The sequence below is a fragment of the Cimex lectularius genome, unplaced genomic scaffold (assembly GCF_000648675.2).
Source record: "Cimex lectularius strain Harlan isolate CLEC.00 unplaced genomic scaffold, Clec_2.1 scaffold45, whole genome shotgun sequence".
Taxonomy (NCBI): Eukaryota; Metazoa; Arthropoda; class Insecta; order Hemiptera; family Cimicidae; genus Cimex; species Cimex lectularius.
The window spans coordinates 151,853-173,492 of NW_019392634.1; the positions used below are offsets into that span (position 1 = coordinate 151,853).

Consider the following 21,640-nt stretch of genomic DNA (forward strand, 5'->3'; position numbering starts at 1 on the left):
TCAAATTCGTGATGGTATTAAACATAATAAAATTCCGTTATAACTAATTAGGTTATAAACATTTAGAGCAAGATTTGATCGTTCAACTCAATTATAATTAATTAAGATTTTTAGTTGAGATAAAAAAGTCAATGGCACGAACGGGATTCGAACCCACGATCTTCGGCTTGATACGCCGCTGCTCTACCACTTGTGCTATCGTGATCTCGATCCACTCGGACACCAACCTCCCATATCAACCGCACCTTTTGAATTTTCCCTTCTTCAAAGTTCAATTCAATGATTGGTTCGTAGCACACGTGTGTTACTCGGACAGAATTTAATTTGATTGGTATTGTTGAAAGACAAATTTGTAACACAATTACATCATATATTTCTGAGTTATGGTACTCCGTGTATTTGACTGAGTACCCTTAAACTTCCACAGACTTATAAAAGGGACTGAACTAATAACACACATTCAAACCATTGAGGTAGTTGAAAAACGCGCGCAGAGAGTATTCAACATTATAATATTTTATGATAGTGGTACTGAAAGTATAATACACTTGCTAATCTTCGGGGCGTCGGTGGCAGCAACGGTTTAAGCCAGGAACACACTTACCCGATGCTACGCCATGCGACGCTACCCGATGCTACGCCATGCGACGCTACCCGATGCTACCCGACGCAAATCCAAACATCTACCCGATGCTATGCCACGCTAACCTACCCGACGCTCTGCGATCTCCACTGTCCAGATTTTCGTCGGGTCGCATCGAGTACAATCGAAGACAAAAGAACCGGACATTCATATTTTTATTCAAACTAAATGTATTATTGTCGTTATTTTAATTACAACATACTTATTTTAGTATAAACCAAATTAACTGTGATTAAAAAATTAATTAGTTTTTATTTAAAAAATTAATTTTAATGGTTTGGTAGAAAATTAATCAAAACACCGGAATATGATTTTTTGATATAATGAATTTTACTAACAATTTATTGTACTCGCTTCGGCGGTACATATACTAAAATTGGAACAATTTATTACACGGTTTTGCTCATAAAATTTAATTAACAATTTATTTCATAGTTTTGCCCGTAAAATTACACCATTTTCGTCGGGTAGCATCAGAACAGGACACGCATATTTTTTGTAGTTTATTTCAAACTAAGTACATGTAATTTTGTCGTTATATTAATTACAACATGTTATTTTAATGTAAACCAAATTAAACGAGATCAAAAATTCACATGTTTTTATAAACATTGTTTAATTATGATGGTTAGGAGTAACTTTATTTAAAACAATGAAGTTTAACAAACAATTTATTAGATGGTTGTGCTCATAAAATTTAACTAACAATTTATTACAAGGTTTTGCTCAAAATAGTACATTAAGAATAAAAGATGCGTTGGGAATGTGATAGTGATTATTGTGAAAAACGCTGTGGACTGTACGCGACATGAGCTTGCGTCGGATAGATGTGCACACCCCACCAAAACGTGGCAAGGCGTCGGGTAGCATCGGGTAGCGTACAGCCCAACAGGCTCAAAATCCGGTTAAACCGCAGCGTTAAATCCCCTACGATCCCGGTGAACAAAATGACAAAACAAAGTTAGAAACACTGCGGTGCAGGTGGCAGGTGTCCTGTTGGTCCGCTCAACTTCGGCGAGCATCAACGCGAAAATTCGGCTTAGACCAGAAAAAACTAACTCGAAGTGTCAACCAACTTGACAAAGGAGAAAAACGCCCAAAATGGTTTTTACAAACCTTATGGAACCGACATATTTTTATAATTTTGTAATATACAATTTGAATTACGGCGGTACCTTCTCTCCAATACTCCATGTATGACACAAATGTGGACTAATATCTGTAATATAAAATATTTTAACTTATAGTTAAATAGTGCCTGTGTTTTCTAGGTGTTCCAGCAACCCCTCAAAATATGAAGATTCGGTTTTGTCAAAACTGCAGATGATATGGCACAATTGAAACAATATAGTTGGAAAGTTCAAGAATATCCAATGATATTCCAAAGATGACAGACCTGATATTTTCAGCTTCGTCACTTTCATCTGCAATATTTCTTAATTTAGACAAAGAGGGACTTATTGGATTTCAGAAATTTAGAATGATTCATACCCAGTTACACGGCAAAAGTATCTTAACACTGATACTTAAACATACTGAACAATTTTTTTTTTCATATTCAAACACTAATAAAGTTCAAAATGTTCTTTCACACGAGAACGGTTGTTTAAAAACAATTAATAATTTTTAAAACTTCATTACCAAAAGTTTATATCTCAGAAAAATATTACTACCATAATATTTAAGTTACTCTTTGTGCCCCATTGTTTGCCTTACTTTAGTTCTGTCCTTACATCGACATCTAGTTACCCGGTTTCATTTTAATTTTTATGTAATAATATGAGATTATTATTTATGTTTCTACTTAATTTTAAGCTACTAATACTTTCTTTTATGTTTCATTTGTAAAAGTCTTGTCATCTTTGTGCTTCACAGCAGGGAGTAGTTCAGAGCCAAAATAAATAAATTACATAAAATATTTTAACAAATAAAACAAGAATAAAACCTTCTGACAAGATGTAAATACAAAATAAAAAACTAACTATATGTAATTATAAAATAATAATTTTCTAGAGACAATCTTTTTTAGAAATTAAGTTTTTAAATTTTCAGAAAGTTGGTGGAATTATAATTAATCTTTATTTAATGATTATAAAAAAATCTAAGGTCAACATTTAATGAAACTATATAATAAATCGAGGTCGTAACTCTAGGTAAAGAAACATTCAACACATAAAATACGATTGGCCTTTATTTATAACGGACGACGTATTTTTTAAATAATCACCAGACAAAAAATCAGAGTGTTAGATTGAGCATTAAAAAAAGTTTATCAGATAAATAAAGTTTTAACAAATTATTTACATGAGAAACAGAATTGGACTTAGTATTGTTCCTTGTGGTATACCAGAACGCATACTAGATGGAACATAACAGAAGAAGCAACTCTAATCATCTCAGTTTACTAGACAAATCAAGTTATAATAAATTATTTACATAAATAATAAACAGAATTGGACTTAGTATTGATCCTTGTGGTATACCAGAACGCATACTAGATGGAACACTAACAGAAGAAGCAACACTAATCATCTGAGTTTACCAGATAAATCAAGTTTTAACAAATTATTTACATAAATAAGAAACAGAATTGGGCTTAGTATTGATCCTTGTGGTATACCAGAACAAATATTAGATGGAACACTAACAGAAGAAGCAACTCTAATCATCTGAGTTTACCAGATAAATCAAGATTTAACAAATTATTTACATAAATAAAGAACAGAATTGGACTTAGTACTGATCCTTGTCTTATACCAGAACACATATTAGATGGAACATAACAGAAGAAGAAACACTCATCTTTGTTCGATTTGAACGGTAAGAACTAAAATATTTCAATGGCACTCAAGAAATACCCATATCTGACACTTTTAGGAATAACTCTACTCATGATCAATTGAGTAAAATGCTTTAAATTTCTCACAAGACCCCAAAAATATAACTATTTCTCAGCTCGTTTATAATATGATTCAAGATATTAAACAAAGCCAATCCAGTGGATTTACCTGGTAAAACACATATTGATTTTCCGCTTTAATATTATTACTTATTAAAAAGTCAAGTCACCTTGTTTTAATACATTTTTCTAATAACTTCAAAAATCAAAGAAAATGGACTATAGTTATTAATGTCCGTTTAGAACCATTTCAGATAATGGAATTTGAATAATTACATGTTGGCGGAAAAACTACCAAATTAAAACAAATATTAAAAATTTGGGACAAAGGACTGATTATAAAAGATGAAATTTTACGAATTAAGGAATTAGTAAGTATGCCATCATAGAAGGAATTGTTAGGTTTCAAATGTACACGTATTAATCTTTTGTTGGGAGCTTCGCCATAAAAATTCTATTCATAAAATAAAAATAAAATATTAATTTATAATTTAATTAAGATTTGAAATTTGAACTTATTTAAATGCGTTTGTTAACTTTAATTTAACATAAACCCGTAATAAGATCGTCTCACGGTTATATGTGTAACAGCTTTTTTTAATGTTCACTCTAGGTTGATCATTAAAAAACTTATTACAATAGCGCAAGCATAAACAAAGGAGATATTAAATTTGTAGCAATTACGTTCCGTTAAGTTAGAATCCAAACCACAACGCCACCACGTGAAGAGCATCTGTTGCTCCTGGAGTTTCTAATTTTGAACAAGTGGTAGCCAAGAACCGTTGTCAACAGCTCTTCACACAGAAACATCTGCCGCGGTAGAATTTAAGAAGTTAATTAATACTGGCATAATTGGTTTTAATTGGATCTAGGCTGTCGGTTTGTCGAGGATCCGCGAAAAGCTGGCGGCTGGATCGGGGACTTCCTTTCTTCCAGGTGAAGGGATTGATTATTTTGCGCTGTACAGGCCAAGATGACCGTTTCACTTTCGGACCTCGTGAAAGAAAGTCCTCAGTGAAGCTCGCGGCTATTAGCAAACAATATTTATTGCCTTTCTTATTAGTTCAAATCCAAAGAGAAAATCAATACCACCCTGGCTAAATGGCAAATTTATCAAGTGATATTGGGAACATCATTCAAATCCGATGAATTATTGTTTACAAACAAATTCAAACTGTCCTTTCGGTATAACGAATGTCGATCTCCTATTCCATCGATTTTCACTGTTTATAGCACCGCGACATATTCCATTATTGTTTTCTATAGCATTGATTTATTTATAGTTCCTCATGTCATTTTCGCCTGCCTATCCTCACTGGTTTCGTATATAGTTTCGCTATATGATTTTTGCAAGAAAATAACAATTAAAGTAATTACTGACATACACAAGACTTAACGTCCAACTGCGGAATAATCTTGCCATCATTTTTTTCATATTCTCAAATAAAATTGCAAGGACTACGCCCAGAAATCGCTTAATAGCCTGTTAAATTAGAAAAGTGATTCATAAAAGGGCCATCCTCAAGACTTCCAAAGGAATTACTGAAGGGCAACCGCAACATAAACAGGATTCTGATTGGACTCATGACAGGGCACAGCAGCTTAAGAAGGCACATGCACCGGAACACTGACAGAGGAAACACAGTGCAAGAAGAAAAGGAAACCGCAGAACGCGTTTTATGTTTCTACGAGGATCTATGTAGGTGCGAATTCCTACAATTAGGGGAGGAAAAGCCGCAAGCAAGACTACACTAAGTACCCGCCAGGAAGGCCAAGACGGTTGATTAACATCCTGAAGCTGTGAGTTATAAAAATAGAGAACAATAAATCTACTCATAGGTCGAGGTGCATAAGGCCTTGTGTCCGCCTTTTTTACCCCTTTCACTACTTGTTATATTAAGATATTTTTCATAAAGTTGTGTCACATCTACAATCTTGTGACATATTTTCTGGAGTTTGGCGGAGTGATAAGACTGCTGCTTTTGTCTATCTATCCTCGCTGTATTGGCATATTTTTACTGCTTGGTTAGGGATAGAAAAGACAAAAACCACCCAAGGATATCGAAATGAAGAATCAACTCAGATACCTGGTATTTTTATAATAAAATTTTGGGGTGGGTTACATGCTTTTGTATGTTAATTGAATGATAGAGTCCAGCTGTTTTCGGCTTGTATTATTACTTTTTTTAAGGAATCCGGCTTTCTCAAAAGTGTTTGAAAAGAAACCGAGACTGCAGCCTTAATTGCAAATAAATTCTTACAAAATTTAACAGAAAAATACCCTCCTGGGAGTAAGAAAAGGGAAATTTTAGCTCAGACCAAAATGACTGAAAATGAACAAACAGGTCACTCTTTACACAGACCATAAGAAGACATTTCTTAATTAATTTATTATGTTATAATGTAGATTTTATCAACATAGCCTGTAATTTCTCCAAAGTCGCTTAAATATATTTTTCTTAGTTTTAAGCCTAGAAAAACTACGAATTTCGTGTATTCAAGCGATATGATCTGTTCACGGTAGTAAAAAGAGGAGATTTATCTTCGGACTACATTCTCAATCTCTCTACGGCATAAAATTCCTATTGGTAGGATCGTAAATGACCGTCATAAAGAACCGTTTGGACCGTCGAGCGAATCAGCAGAAAATAAAAATATGGTATATTTGATGTGGACGATATTCTTTTGGACTGTCGGCGTTAAAACGCGAAAATATCGTACGAATTGAGGAAAGCTCAAAATAAATTGGTGAAGCGGACTTGGTGACGACGACTGAACCATTGTCTTTTTTCTATTGCAGAATTTTAAATTACAGAAACATCTTTACTGTCAGAGTATCTAAAATGTGTGCATAAGATAAGGGAAAAAGGTTTGCAAAACATATTAAAATAAATATAATATGTCAAAAGAAAACAAAAATTAAAGAGCTCAAAATGCAATAATTTATGCTATAGTAATAACAACTTAAAGTTCTAAATCAGATAAACATCTTTCTTTTCAGTTGTATCTATAAATTTTCACAATAAGATAAGGCAACAAAGTTGGAAGAATATATTAAAATTAATAAAAATATGCCAAAAGTAAAACCAAACTAACTAAACTAAAAAAAAAGTTCTTTTATTTAAAGTAATATAAAGATATTAATCAAAAATAAAAGCGGTACAGAGAAATTAATTAATTTTCTTTGTTTAATAAAAAAGAAGATAAATGTCCAACAACTTCTCAACAGCAGTTTAATTATAAAACAGTATTTTCCTTTTTTCTCGCACCCAGAAAAACTAAACGTGAGCAGGTAATTTTTGAAAAAAGATATAGGTCGATGACATAATCTTCTAGCCAAACATTTTCCCTTAATGACTTTTCATTACACTCTTTGTTTGTACAGAATTAAAGGGGAAATTTTAAGTATAATTTTAAATATAACGTTTTCTTTTGAAATGTAATACAGCATTAAATTTCAACTGATTAAACCGACGTTTAATAATATATTAAACTAATTAAGGGATACTTCAAAAATATCGTTTTTGCTGTTTTTAAAAAAACCGAAAGCCCGAAGGTATTGAGAAAGCGTAACTGAATAATATTTTGCAATAATTATGAAAAATTATGTTTTCATTCATTATTTTATTCAGACTGTTTCCTAAAGATCATGCCTTAAAGACTATTTTTATTATTCTCTGCATATACATAATAAACCCCTTAACGGTGTAAAACCATGGTGATCTATTAATCGTAATATTACTATATTTTATGTTATGTAGCCTTCTAGAAGTTTTTTTTTTAAATTATATAACCTAATATATATATATTAGTCTCGTGGTTTACGGTTGTGATCAGAAATTAATTAAATATAGCTGATTATTCGAAAATCGTGAGATGTGGTCCGGTAGAAAAACATTTTCTTTATCGTGCCAACGTTTTGATTTTATTGAGATCATCTTCAGGGCTCAAAGTTACACAGAAAACAAACACTTTAAGCCCTGAAGATGATCTCAATAAAGATCGAAACGTTGGCACGATAAAGAAAATGTTTCCTGAAACCCTACATCACACCAGACCGCATCTCACGATTTTCGACTAACGGTCACTAATCACCACACATTAAATATGGCGTAATTACATCTTATAATAAAATAATTATTATTATTTAATTATAATAATAATACGTAATTTCGCGTAACATATTTTACAAAATTATATATTATATACACTCAAAGACAAAACTAACCAGACACTCGTATTTTATTGTTTATTTTAAATTATATTTGAACTATATGTATTTTTATCGGTAGATGAAATTACAACATACTTATATTAAGGTAAACTAAATTTAAAAAGATCAGACATTCACGAATTGTAATAAAAATTATATAATTCTGTTAGTTTGAAAGAAAATTTTACCAAATCAGCAAAAAATCATTTAGTGATAGATTAAAATCTTTATAACTAATAAACTATTTTTATATAAATTATTGTATCACTAAATGATTTTCTGTGTTTTGTTGTATTTCCTTTCAAACCATCATAATTAAATAGTTTTTATTAAAATTCATTAATTTATGTCGTTTAAGTAGGTTTTTGTTATAATTAATATAATGATAAAATAAATGAATATAGTTTGCAGTAAACAACAAAATACGAGTCTTTTTTTTCTCGAGGGTATTTATTTTTCTGTAAGTAATAATTTCTGTAAGTACTGTTAAGGCTTTAAGTGTTTAAGAAGAAAGATACTGTTTTAAAAATTGAAAGATCATTTTTTTAGAAAATAAAAGTAAACTTATATTGTGTATAAACAAATGTTTTGATTCGTAAAGATTTTTTTACTAATAGAGCGTCGTGGGTTATTTTGCGTGTTAGAAATCTTGATTTTCCACAAGGTATATTTTAACAGTCATATTGTTATAATATCCCCTGTACAATATTAAAATAAAAAATAATTTAAATTATGTGCGCTAACGGGATTTTCGAGACGGGCTATACTTCTTTTGCGATCCAGGGTTTAATGAGGAAAAGATTTAAGTGTTTCCATTGGGTGGAGTGCATTTTTCAAATAGCCGGACCCCGCCTTTGTCCCCGAAACTGTACAAAAGGAATAATTGATAAAAGAGGGCTTATAAATAAATAATGCGGTCGAGAAGGTAAATTGAATGAGGATGGTCGGTGAACGGGCTCTCTTATTAAAATGTAAATGAAATCAAACGGTGGCTCCCTCTGAAGGGTGCCTCTTGTAAAATGTCCAAGGCGAGCCGTCTTTACGCCTTAAAGTCAAGTTGAAGAAATCGGTGCCACGTACATCTGGAAATGTCGTACTTTCCGTACATTTCCTCGCTGCGATTGTCATTAAACCTGGGCACCGCCCGTGGGCAAAGACGCAAAGGTCATCGGGTTAATGACTGGGAGACTGTTGAGTGTATAAATAAAATAAAACATAATTTTTTCATCGAGTATGGTTTTTATTTTTCATTTCGAGTTTGGCGCCGTGGATACAACAAGACTATAAATACTTTCTTTACAAAAATATACACATTCGTTATTTCATACAAAATCATACACAGTTGTTAGGCATGTATCGCCATAAGTACTTTTTACATATGTATAAATTATAAAACAAAAAAACTTATATACAGACTAAATATTCAAGATCCTCTTCAGAATTTCAAGGGGAAAATTTACAGCGAACAAAAAATTGTAAAACATAAGTTATTAATAAAGCACACTCCGCTCTGGAGGACTCCTAAAGACTAGTTACAATAACAAATCAATTGTTTTATATTCACTGATTTCCTTTCTAGAAATTTTCTCCAAAGCAAAATTCAATTTCGTTACTACCTATCACAGAAATCAATAAATCATGGCATTGAGATTTGTTTGATTGCCTTTTACAAAACTGTCATTTACAAATTTGAATTATTAAAATAAGAATCTTCACAAGTTTATTAGAACATTAGGAACTTAAATATATTAAAAATAGACAATTGAAAAAGGGGTTGTATAAAAGAGAAAAAGTTCAAAAATAGCACTCACAAAACAAAACAATTTTTTTTTTTAAAAGAAAAGAATTTCTAGCAGTCGAGAGTATTTTAATACAGTAAAAAGTATTGTCTTGGGAGGATGGGCGTACAATGAGATAGTAATTTATTTTCACCACGTTCACACACGAGCCCTACGATAAGGCCAGGGGTATAAAAATTGAAATTTCCACCTGCGAGTCTCTCTCGTCGTCAGTTTAATTTTTTTTTTTAAATCCGTGAAACGGCTTAAGTGGGGAATCGTGTAGTCGAGTGGCGAGAGTATCTTCCCAAAGTACGCACAGGTTTTTATAGTATTAATTCGGCAATAAAACACAGTCGGCCCTATCGAGAGACTCGGTGTGGGTGTGCGGCTCCCCGCCCGCCTAAAGCACACCGCCTCTATTTATGTAGATATGTGTGAAAGGGAAAGATGCGATGGAGATAGGGTTAGAAAGAGAGGGGAAAAAGGACCGTGGATCCCTCGTACCCAAGACCATTTGTTTAAAAACATAATCGGCACTTTATCATAGATTCAGAGTTTCGTCTATATAATTACTAAGTTAAAATATCACAGCCAACATTAATTCAGTGCCTTTTTATATAACATTGATAACAATAGTCTATTAGTCTATAGAGTTTCAGTAAAAACTAGAAGTTATCCTTTTTTATCCGTCCGTATTTTTACGATGGATAGTTTTCTTTAATGATACTTATATTTCGAGTACCTTTTAGCTAAATCCGACGTGGGCCGCTGTATCAGACGAGGTAGGCCTGGACTCCGCTGGTGTCCACGACGGAGGGTCCCGACCTCCAAGGCTGCGGGGGATGGTGAAGAGGCACTGCAGTTCCGTTGGTACGCCTCGAATCGGCCCTTTCGAACGTCGGGTACTCCGGCGAGTCGATGGAAGAGTAAATGTGCTCGGAAGTGGGCCTATCCTTGTTGTTGTAGGTGTGATGGCGGTGCACGGGTCGCGGGGAAGGGGTCGCCGTCGTCGCCGAGGAATAATTCGGGTCGTCTTGGCCCTGTTTGGTCGGCGTCCTGGACAGCGTGCTGCTCGACGAGTAGGCCGGCGGTGCGGTGACTTCGTTGTTGGCGACAGCCGCCTGTTTGAACATCGGGTGGTTGTTGATGTGGTGTTGCAACGACGGCGAGACGGTCTGTTTGTTTTTGTCCTGCAAGTAGGCGTGGTTCGGACCGCTGCTCCGATGCACTGAAGGATCTTTGTTGAAATTGTTAATATTTCTCCTATAATTACACGATTTTCTTTGGTTGTCCCCACTGGGCATGACATAACGGAGCCTCTCCCAAAAACGTTTTTCACCCCATCGGATTCGAGCGCCCGTTTTCAGGTAGGGCCTCAGATCGGGGTCCAGTTCGGCCTCAGGTAAAATACTCTCTTCAACTAGAACTAATTTAAAAATCCGTCCCTTCAGAGCTTCGTGCAATGCGGACCTGAACTCGAACCTGGACCATTCCGTCTGCAAAAAATTTCTCGACAAAACGAGTATGACTCGCTTGCTCGCTTCGGCAGCTTCCACGACGACCGGCGACGTGTGTTGCATGTAGGGAGAATTCGAAGAGACTGCGTGATGCGGAAGGTCTCGGTAATGAAGGCAGAGTTGAAAAGAAGGGTTTCCGTGTTCTAGCTCAGCCACTATCGATTGGAGTACGAACTCTTCGTCCTTGGGGCTGTAAACCACGTAGCCGTCGTAGAGTTTCTCCCTGTCTTCGCCGTAATGCTTCGAAGAGGCCGTTTTGAAGTGGAACAACCGCACCCCGTATCGAGAATACAGCCACACGCGCAAAGGATCTCGAAATATGAACATTATAACTGTTAAGAAAATAACTATGAGAAAAGCGGCCAGAGTCACGATCACCATCGGCAAATAGTCCGAAACGATAATACTTTGAATCATTGAACTTCCGGAATAATAATCACTGCATACCGTATCGTTGAGATCAATCCATCTTCTATGGGGCGGTTTGGTCTCGTTTCCGTGACACCAAAGATCGTCGGTATCGATCACTTTATGCCTGTTGTCGGAAACCCAGGTTTGGAACTGTTGGAGGAATTTGCACTTACAGGACCACTGATTGCTGCCGAGGGAGATGTCCACCAAATACGCATTCGCCGAGAGCTGCCAGACGGCGAAAGTCGTCAATCGGTTTCCGTCCATTCTCAATATTTCGAGAGAACGAAGTGGCGCAAGTGTCATATTTCCGATGTGAGCGATAAGATTGTTTTGGAGGTACAACTCACGCAGATGGGAAAGATGTTCGAATTCGTAGCCTTTCAACTCAGAAATTAAATTATCTTCCAAATGAAGCGTTTGTAGTGTGTTTAATCCGTTGAATGTTCTATTTTGAATGGTCTCGATTTTACTCGCGTTCACAAAGAGTACTCTCATATTTTTTCTCCCGATGAAAACGTGGTTTTGTAATTCCTTGAGGTTGTTTCCGTCCAAATAGACGTGAGTGGCGTCCATCGGGATCCTCCTCGGTATCAAATCGTTGTTCTGTCTCGAACAATCGACCACGTTCGTATTCCATGTTTGATCGTGATAGCAAGAACAATTTGTAGGGCAGGTCATCTCGCAATCGCAAGCATCAAAGTCACAACAATGACAGAGGGCGAAACAATGGGTTTCGTATTTACAGACGAACTCTGACGGTTTGGCTTCTGTCGTAGGGATGTCGACTGTCCCACGAGAATAAGTCATCCGGCACATCACATTTTCCAAGTCCATAACCCGGGGATACTGTCTCATCTGAGTCATGTTGTTTATCAGAGGCAACCAGTCCATGGAACAATCACAGTTAAACGGGTTTCCGCCTAAGTAGAATTCTGGAAGCGATTTATTCCCCGGTACGGGCAGGAGTCTCAAAGCGTTCAACTCGAGCTTCGTCAATTCGTTGGCGTAGATGTCGGCTCGGGCCAGGTGAGTCTTCTCGAAAAACGTGTTCGGTTGAATGGAAGATATGAAATTGTTGTTGATAAAAATCACCTCCACGCTGTTGGGGATCGACATGTCGTTTAACTCCGTGATTCTGTTGTGGCTCGCATCCAGGGTCTTGACGTGTAGTTCGTCCTGAATTTTGTAGTAATTTGCCAGTCGCTCGATGTAATTTCCGTGTATATCCAACCATTTCAAATTGCTCGGAACGAAAGCGTAATCAAACCAGACCAAGTGATTCCCTGAAAGATTCAACCACAGGAGACTGGCCAAAGTAGTGAAAACGCCGTTTATGTCGGTTAAAAAGTTGGCGTCCAACCGTATCGCTTCGATCTCCGTGTTTCTCTCGAAAGTGCCCCGCTCGATCTGTTGTATTTTGTTCTTGGCCAAATTTAAAACTTGCAAGCCCGTCAAGTCCCAAAACATTCCTCTCGTCAAGTTTCCGATCTCGTTATCGATCAACCTGAGACCCGTGAGTTGGTTCAGATTTTTAAACGAACCGTTTCTGAAGCTGCTGATCTGGTTTTCGCCGAGGTCGAGGGTTTTCAAGAAAGAAAGCTCGCTCAAAGCCTCCGGGACTTCTTGGATGGCGTTTGAACTGAGATCCAATTCTTTGAGATCCGAACAATTTTTGAAGGCTTGAGAGTCGATGTTTACAATGAGATTGTTGTTGAGCGTAAGCTTTGAAAGAACAAAGAGGCCGTTGAAGAGGTGAGCCGTGATGTGATGGAGCCGGTTCTCCGCTATGTTTAACGTATGCAAATTGTAAAGGGGGAGAAAGGCGTTGTCTTCTATAAACCCAATTGAGTTATTCCTCAAGTCCAATATTTGGAGGAAAAACAAGTCCTTAAAAGTCCTCGCGTCGATCCTGGTCAGAGTGTTGTGGGAGAGGTTCAATATGATGAGCCGGATCAAGCCGACGAACGTACCGTCGTCGATTTGATTGCTGCTTAGTTGATTGACGGAAAGGTCCAAAACCAAAAGCTGTTCCAGCCGGTGAAACAACCCCCTCGCCAATTCGTACAACGAATTGTTTTGGAGGTGGATCTCGCGGAGGTCTCTGGTCGAAGCGAAAAGATTTTCCGGCAGAGATTCTAATTTGTTGCTCGAGAGATTTAGGACTCGGAGGGAAGTAAGGCCGTTGAAAGATTCCGACGTCACTTCGGAAATGTCGTTATTTTGGAGAAAGAGGTTCTGCAAGCGTCGCAGTCCGGTCAGACCCGAATCGGGCGGAAGCACTCGAATGTCGTTGTAAGAGACATCAATCGTCCTCAAATCGGTCCCGCCGCTGCACTCGATCCTCGAAACTGTAACTGTGTTGGCCACTTTGCGCGGCATGAAACCGATCGAATCCACATCGCGAATACTGTTCCTTGTAAAATTGATAGTCTGTAAATTTCCGAGCGTGCAGAAGACGTTTTCGGGCACAGAACGGACATTGCTGTCGACGATCTCCAACGTCTGCAACTGACGAAGCCCGTCGAAACTCCCGGTCGTCATTTCCAACGTCTTCCCCGCGCCCCAATCAGTGTTGCGGGTCCTGACGGAGAGGAGTTTCAAATCGCGGAGCCCGTCAAACGCGTCGGTAGGAATTTCCAAAATCTTACAGTTTGTTATGTTCAGCTCCTCTAGGTGATGCAGCCTCCGGAAGGATCTCGGGGGAAGCGGACTCTCGAACAGCAACAAATCACTACACTCGACTTTCAGCCTTACGGTCCCTTCCACTTGCAAATGGCTGAAATTGCCGCCTTCGGAGGCGAGGGTTCGCAGAGTGCAAGTGACGGTGAATCTGCTGGAAGTGTCGTTCGTCTCGGGCGCCCATGTGCACTGCTCCGGGGTCTCGTATTTCGTGAGGGCGGCTGTCAGTAGCGTGGCAAAAACCGCTGCCGAGAGCAGTGCCAACATCGCCATTCCTGATTTTCACAATCACAATCACATTTGCATCCTTCGTCACTTGAACACTTCGTCGTACGAAAAAGACTTCGCACCGAACCCGTCTCACTCGGTCATCGCCCGCGGAAGAGGAAAAAAACCGAAACTCGATACACTTTAACTCACATCAATCTGAAGAAAGCGGGCTCTCCTACGACCGACTTTTCCGAATTTTGAACTTTTTTTTTCTAAGTCGATCTCAGGTCGAAACACTGTCACGTGCGTCTTGCTACCACGGACACCGGAATCAGACTGAACTTGCAAGTACCCGTTGGAAGACTTTTAGAAAGGACCGAGTGGGGGAGATTCTAGTTGCCGATGAGAGCAGCACAAGACACGCGCATGCCACCACCCAGACACCACCAAAGTCCCCCTCCCCCAAAGCTCAAACGCCAGTTTACACCACCTCTCAGTCAACTACCGATACCGACTTGAATCACACAAACCCGCCAATATTCAGTACGACACTCGAAACGATCATTTCAAATAAACAAATAAAACTAAACTACATTCCAAATATTTCGTCCCAAAAAACAGGTTTTACCTCCTTCATTCCATTATTTAAAAAAAAAAAGCAAAGTACGGAACAAAGCCTCTTTATCAAACATTCCTCGAAAAGGAATAAACATTTTTTAACATATCCTGTAATGAAAAGTCAGCCTTGGTCATGCCATTGAACCGATGAACGTCTATGCCCTTAACACGTCATTTTTCTTCTACTAACAAATCGCCCCGAACCTCTTTAAAAAGAAGTTCATCCTCATAAAAATCGAAACATTTAACAAACTCAAATAGAACGGCAAATAGGATACTATAATAATTTTTACCATATTTCAAATAAGCGGATAAAATGGTTGCGGAAATAAATGAAGAGTTTATCTTCATTTCCCTAAACTCGTTATTTGATTAAAATGAATATATATTTCTATTTTCCTTTTAAATTGTCCCATTATTTCGTGCAAATGACTTGTTGAGTAATCACTATCGTAAAAAATACATTTACGCTTTTTTTTCATAGAATCGAAACAATTATAATAAGCAAAAATCAATAATTAAAATGGTGTAACATCTGCGTTTATTTTTATATTTAACTAACTTAATCGCATCGCATTTCCAAGTCTATTTCAACCTTTCACGAGTAAAGTGCAACATTTCATTGTATAAATGAAATGTAGCACGTTCCAAGTCAAATTTAACCTTTTCTATATGAGTTAAAACCCTTTCGAAAGCATATGTAACTTATACGACCTGTTTTAATTCTTATTTTAATTCGTACCCTTAAAAAAATTTCTGTACTGTAGAATGTGTGAAGTTGGGGTTCCAGAATCCACCGGGAAAAATGATTCTGTTTTGTTTAACCTTTTATTTGCTCGAATATACAGCTAACTAACGCAAATTAATTTTTTTCTTATTAAACATAAATCGTCAATTTCCAGAAAGGAAAAATATGTAAACAACTTAATAAATAATATTTTCCTTAGTTTTTTACGAAAATTAGAAACGTATGCCAAAATTATAGATACGATAGTTACGATCAACTTAAGTTAAACTTTCCACTTACTTCGACTTCTTCTTATTTTTTAACTATTTTTTTTTAACAAAAATTGTAAACTCTTAACAAAATTTGATAGTAGATACTATTAAGTTCAGTTTACATTTTTTATTTTCTTAGAAAAAAATTAACTTTTTGTTTTTTAAACTTGGCCTTCATTTTTGTCAAATTTGTAATTTCAACCGAAAGGTCAACTGCAAAAAATGAAATCAAAGTTATACAAATTTCCTATCAATCTATAATAAACCTTTTACGGGTTACTTATAGAAATATTATTACAAATGAGATACAGGAGTTTTTATCTATTATAAATGGTAAACCATTTGATTTAAATCCATTTTAGACAAAAAAAATAAAACTCTTTCTATCACTTTCCCCAGTTAAATGGCCACGTGTAATTAAAGTTTAATAGACGATAAATGAAAAAAAGATGACAATAGTGGAACTTTTTATCAAATTGCGTATCCAATAGAATATAATGTAGTTTTTTTTAAACAAACGTCTTCATCATCCATTGTTTATAATTATACGCGACGAACGTTCAAAATTCTAATATTAAATTTTTACGATTAGTTAAATCAATTTTGAGGACATGAAACAATAAACGATTCCAACTTAATTGGAAAATATCGTCCGAGCTGGATTTATTATGATTATGTTTTAATTTATTGCCTTTCTGAGAATTTATGTTGCCTAGAAAGGGAAGTTACGAAACGGGACGGTTCGAGGCGCGGGCTGAAGGGGGCGCCACCACCCGGCGAAGGTCCTTCATCTCGTTCTCATCCTGGAAACACTCCTTTTAATTGAATCCCGACGGCCCGAGAGGAAAATGAAGTAATAATGAAAACCTCCCGAAAACCGATTTCGTGTAAAAATTGAGCTTAAAGCGCCTTTCCGGAAAATCGAGCTGTCAATATTTCCCATTATATTTGACACATATGTACGCACGTACGAGAATGCAGGGTGGAAAAATGAAATCTCATGCCGTTTTTTCTCAACAAGTACGGAATATAACAATAATTTTCAATGTAACAGGATTATGAAATCAATAATTTAAATAATCCATAAAAAACATGCTGCAAACTCAAATAATACAAGATACAAATGTTTTAAATATGGCATAAAAAAACACCGACGGAACAAAGATAATGCCGAGCACCACAAACGATAAAAAGGGAAATATAATAAAATAATACGCATTAAAGATGGCGAAAGGCATAAACGTGCTTCCGTGAAGAAATCATCGAGGCAGATTAGAATGATCGAATGATGGGATGACCTATGACCTAAATATGATGTTTCACAATTTTCTGTACACCCTAGTTCATTGCTACTTTTGGTAATTGTTAGGTCAGGCAAGTAGTTATGATGTTGTGTTCAGTTTCATCAGTGTTCATTAGCCTAGAATGGTTGTCAGGTCTGCTGGTATAATATCAATATTTATTTAGAAATCGTAAGATGCGGTCTGGTGTGATGTAGGTTTCAGAAAAACATTTTCTTTATCGTGCCAACGTTTCGATCTTTATTGACATCACCTTCAGGGCCTGGGATTTACAAACATTGTTTACATATAACAATTACATTTTGGGTGTGGAAAAGTGAATTTATACAATGCAAAATATATTTTTTATATATTCAATCAAAGTATTATCTACTCACTCAAAGTGTTTGTCTTCTGTGTAATTGTGCCATTCTTGCGTGGCGTGTCGAGAGTGCCAGTGAGATTTTGTGTTTACATAAGTTGGATTTTGAAGGGGTGGGGAAGGATGTCGGTATAGAAAAGACAATTTTGTATAAGGCGCGCCTTACACAGAAGACAAACACCCCGAGTGAGCAGAAAGACCTTGAACGAACACACAAAAAATACATTTTGCGTTGTATAAATTCACCTTTCCACATTCAAAATGTAACTGCCACATGTAAACAACGTTCGTAAATCCCAGGCCCTGAAGATGATCCCAACAAAGATCGAAACGTTGGCACGACAAAGAAAATGCCCCTCCGAAACCCACATCACACCAGACCGCATGTCACGATCTGTAAATAAATGTATGTAAGGTATTGGTTGAAATGAAAACGTTAGTTTCACAAGCGGGATTGTAAATCCCAGGCCCTGAAGATGATCTCAATAAAGATCGAAGCGTTGGCACGATAAAGAAAATGTTTTTCTGAAACCTATATCACACCAGACCGCATCTCACGATTTCTAAATAAATATCGATTAACGGTCACTAATCGCCACACATATAATATCAATGTTGGTTGTCGCCTATCATGACGGGTGTCATTAGTTTATATAACTATCTTTTTATAGTTGTGTTTTGTCCACTTCTCGGGGATGTTTTCTTTTATGTTTTTTTAATAATATTTTTACAGCTATGGTTCCAGTTGAGTTGCATTGTATTAAATCATACTTGCATTTGGGCCTTACTTTTCATTTTTTATGAACATATAAAATGGTCAGGAATGATAAAATACATATTGACCAGTCATTAAAACAGCTAAATGATGAAACGCCCTTAGCATAATTGTCTGTTGGTATATTGACAGCAAGTTTGGGAAAAATATCTAAATATTAGTGTAATCTTATGTTTTGTCATCTCGGGATAAATAGTTTTCTTCTACATTTTATAAGATGATTTGGTATATGGCGGAAGTGGGGTAGCCCATTGCTAGTTCGACGTGCAAAATGGTCGCGACCACCCCTCTTCGCGTACCAAGGCATACAGAGCACAGGGGTAACGATAAGATCATAAAATTTGTCAAGTAAAATTCCATCATGACATCTATCGGCTTTGAATCCTTTTATGGCATAACAAATTGCAAAAAAAACGCAGATCATCAGGGGTTAATAAAAAGTCTTTAGTGAAATAGGAATGTATCCAAAGACAGTAGGTGTTCATTAAAGGACGTGTTTGGACTAGGATAATCAGTAGGACATGGAACAGCAGAAACAAGCTTGTGAAGACATTTCCAAGAAGATACAAGGAACAGTGAAGCATGTTCTCTGTTGGTGTAAAGGCTTATACAGCCTGAGATCCTGGTGAGGATGTGTTCGAAAAACTGAACAAAGTCGAAATGATAACTTATAAACTTTTACTTTGATCTTAAGTGTTGACAATGCATAAATAACATAAAGACCCACAGATGTAAGTGGCGAAATGATGAAATTTTAGACAGAACAAACCAACTTGAATAGAAATATCAGAATGACCGGAAACGATAAAGTTATATGTCCATCATTTCTCCGATCTAAAATCAACGTTTTTCATGTTCATGTACATGTTAAAATTAAACTTGTTAGTTTCGGTATTATTTTTTTATAATTTTATGACAAGGTTTTAGAATTTAAAGATATTATTATAAAAAATTATGTGTGGTGTTCAGTGACCGTTGCTTGATGATTATTTGGAGGTCGTGAGATGCGGTCTGGTGTGACGTAGGGTATAGAAAAACATTTTCTTTATCGTGCCAACGTTTCGATCTGTATTGAGATAATCTTCAGGGCCTGGGATTTATAAACATTGTTTAAATTTTACAAATACATGAGGATCTGAAAAAAATAAATGAGTTTATACAATGCTAGCAAATTTTAGATTTAAAAAAATGAATTTATACAATGCTAAAAAAATTTAGATTTAAAAAAATGTATACAATGCTAGAAAATTTTAGATTAAAAAAATGAATTTATACAATACTAGTAAATTTTAGATAAAACAATGAATTTATACAATGTTAGAAAGTTTTAAATTAAAAAATAGCACTGTATAAATTCGTTTGTTCGATCTAAATTTTTCTAGCATTGTATAAATTGATTTTTTTAATCTAAAATTTTCTAGCATTATATAAACTCATTTTTTCACATCTTACATGTATTTGTAAAATATAAACAACGTTTATAAATCCCAGGCTCTGAAGATGATCTCAGTAAAGATCGAAACGTTGGCACGATAAAGAAAATGTTTTTCTAAAACCTAACCTACGTCACACCAGACCACATCTCACGACCTCCAAATAATAATAAAAAATTATGTAAGGCAGTGAGCATAAGGTTGATAAGGATGATGAACAAAAACACAGACCCATCACTGAAGTTGTGTGGAATTTTGCAATTTTTTCATATTGCCATAAAAAGGTTTTCCCCTCATCTTGAAAGACATTTCAGAGGGTTTTCCTAGTAACGATTCATTTTTAAAAATACAAAGAGGACTGGACTTACAAAATGAAACAGACTAATTACTGGATAGTAAAATGTTTAAATGGGTTTAAATGGATAGACGAAATCGCGTGAAAACCAGTCTTGGACAACGGAATCTACAGGCACATCCTCAATGAGGAAAGCCCAAAATTTCCAATGGAAAAGTCACCACCAGTAGCACAATCGATGTGGGGTATTGTCAAAATATCACGTTATAATAATAAATGAAAATTATCTTAGTAGAAAGAATTAAGAGTCGCTTGTAATGCTAGTCGGATTTAAACCAGTGCTCTAATTTTCTTTTCTTTGACATACTACGGAAATCGTTCCAGCGTAAAGAGTTTGCCAACGGAATTCTTTCAGAGCTCATAATAAAATAATGCCCTCAAATTTAAAAAGGCTCAAATATTTATTTGAAACGTATATTCAAATGTGTACTTAAATGAAAAACCTCCTGCCACCAGCTAATCCAGTCTTGTCAAGGAGGGAAAGGGAAAGGCCCTCGGAGACACGTCAGACTAATTATAAAATGAAATATACAAATTAAATAATTAAGAATTTTAGTTCTAACATTAATGAAAATCCATATATGTATTTGGTAGTCATAATTGACATTATTAATTATTTTACTTAATTATACTTTTAATCTAAGGACGTGGTTGAGATAAAAAAGCCAGCGTCACGAGCGGAATTTGAACCTACGACCTTCGACACGATAATTACAGCGTCTTCCTGTACATATCCAAGTCCTTTGACAGGGTATGGCTCTCGGGGATTCTGTGGAAGGTCAAGGGGATCCTACCATTTACTCTATTCCTGATAATAAAGTCATAGAGACTCTAGGTATTTGCTCCCTTCTTCTACACAATTTACCTAGATCGACACTATAACACATTCATTTTTACCTTTGCTTATGGTACACACCGCGTTACAGTATCAAGTAATTTGCAAAAATCATTTTCAATCTCTGTCAATGGGGAATCAATGTAATAAATTGCTTTTGTTCATGAACAAAAATACTCTCCCTCCTCAATATTTCAAATATCTTCCTAATCCCGTCGCGAACCAAGTACGATATCTGGGACTGCACTTACAACAAACGATATACGTTGCATCCTCATACGAGACTCAGACGTAAAAATTTAAATAGAAGGTTCAGACTCCTAAAAAGACTACTTGGCAAGCGATCTAAATTTACATTAACAAGCAAAGATTTTCTCTGTCCTTGTAGCCCTATTATATACGGACTTGAACTGTACGTAACTACCGACCGTTCTAATCTTAACAGGTCCTACAATTTAAAATCCTCCGAATCCACAGAACATATTCCCTTCTATGTCTCGAACCATAATTCATACCGACTTACAAATTCCATTCGTATCCGACCTTGCCCAATTCCGTTCAATTGACATCCTCAAGCCAGAAACACACTTACCCGTTGCTACGCCAT

At 36.1% G+C, this 21,640-nt stretch overlaps 1 protein-coding gene across 1 annotated transcript; it reads right to left on the reverse strand.

The window, feature by feature from the left end:
• Positions 1 to 9,784: 9,784 nt before the first annotated feature.
• LOC106662834 (toll-like receptor 7) lies at positions 9,785 to 14,701 on the reverse strand. The gene has a single exon (XM_014387223.2). The coding sequence runs from the start codon at positions 14,417 to 14,419 to the stop codon at positions 10,310 to 10,312; it is 4,110 nt and encodes a 1,369-aa protein (XP_014242709.1). The 5' UTR covers positions 14,420 to 14,701; the 3' UTR covers positions 9,785 to 10,309.
• Positions 14,702 to 21,640: the final 6,939 nt, after the last annotated feature.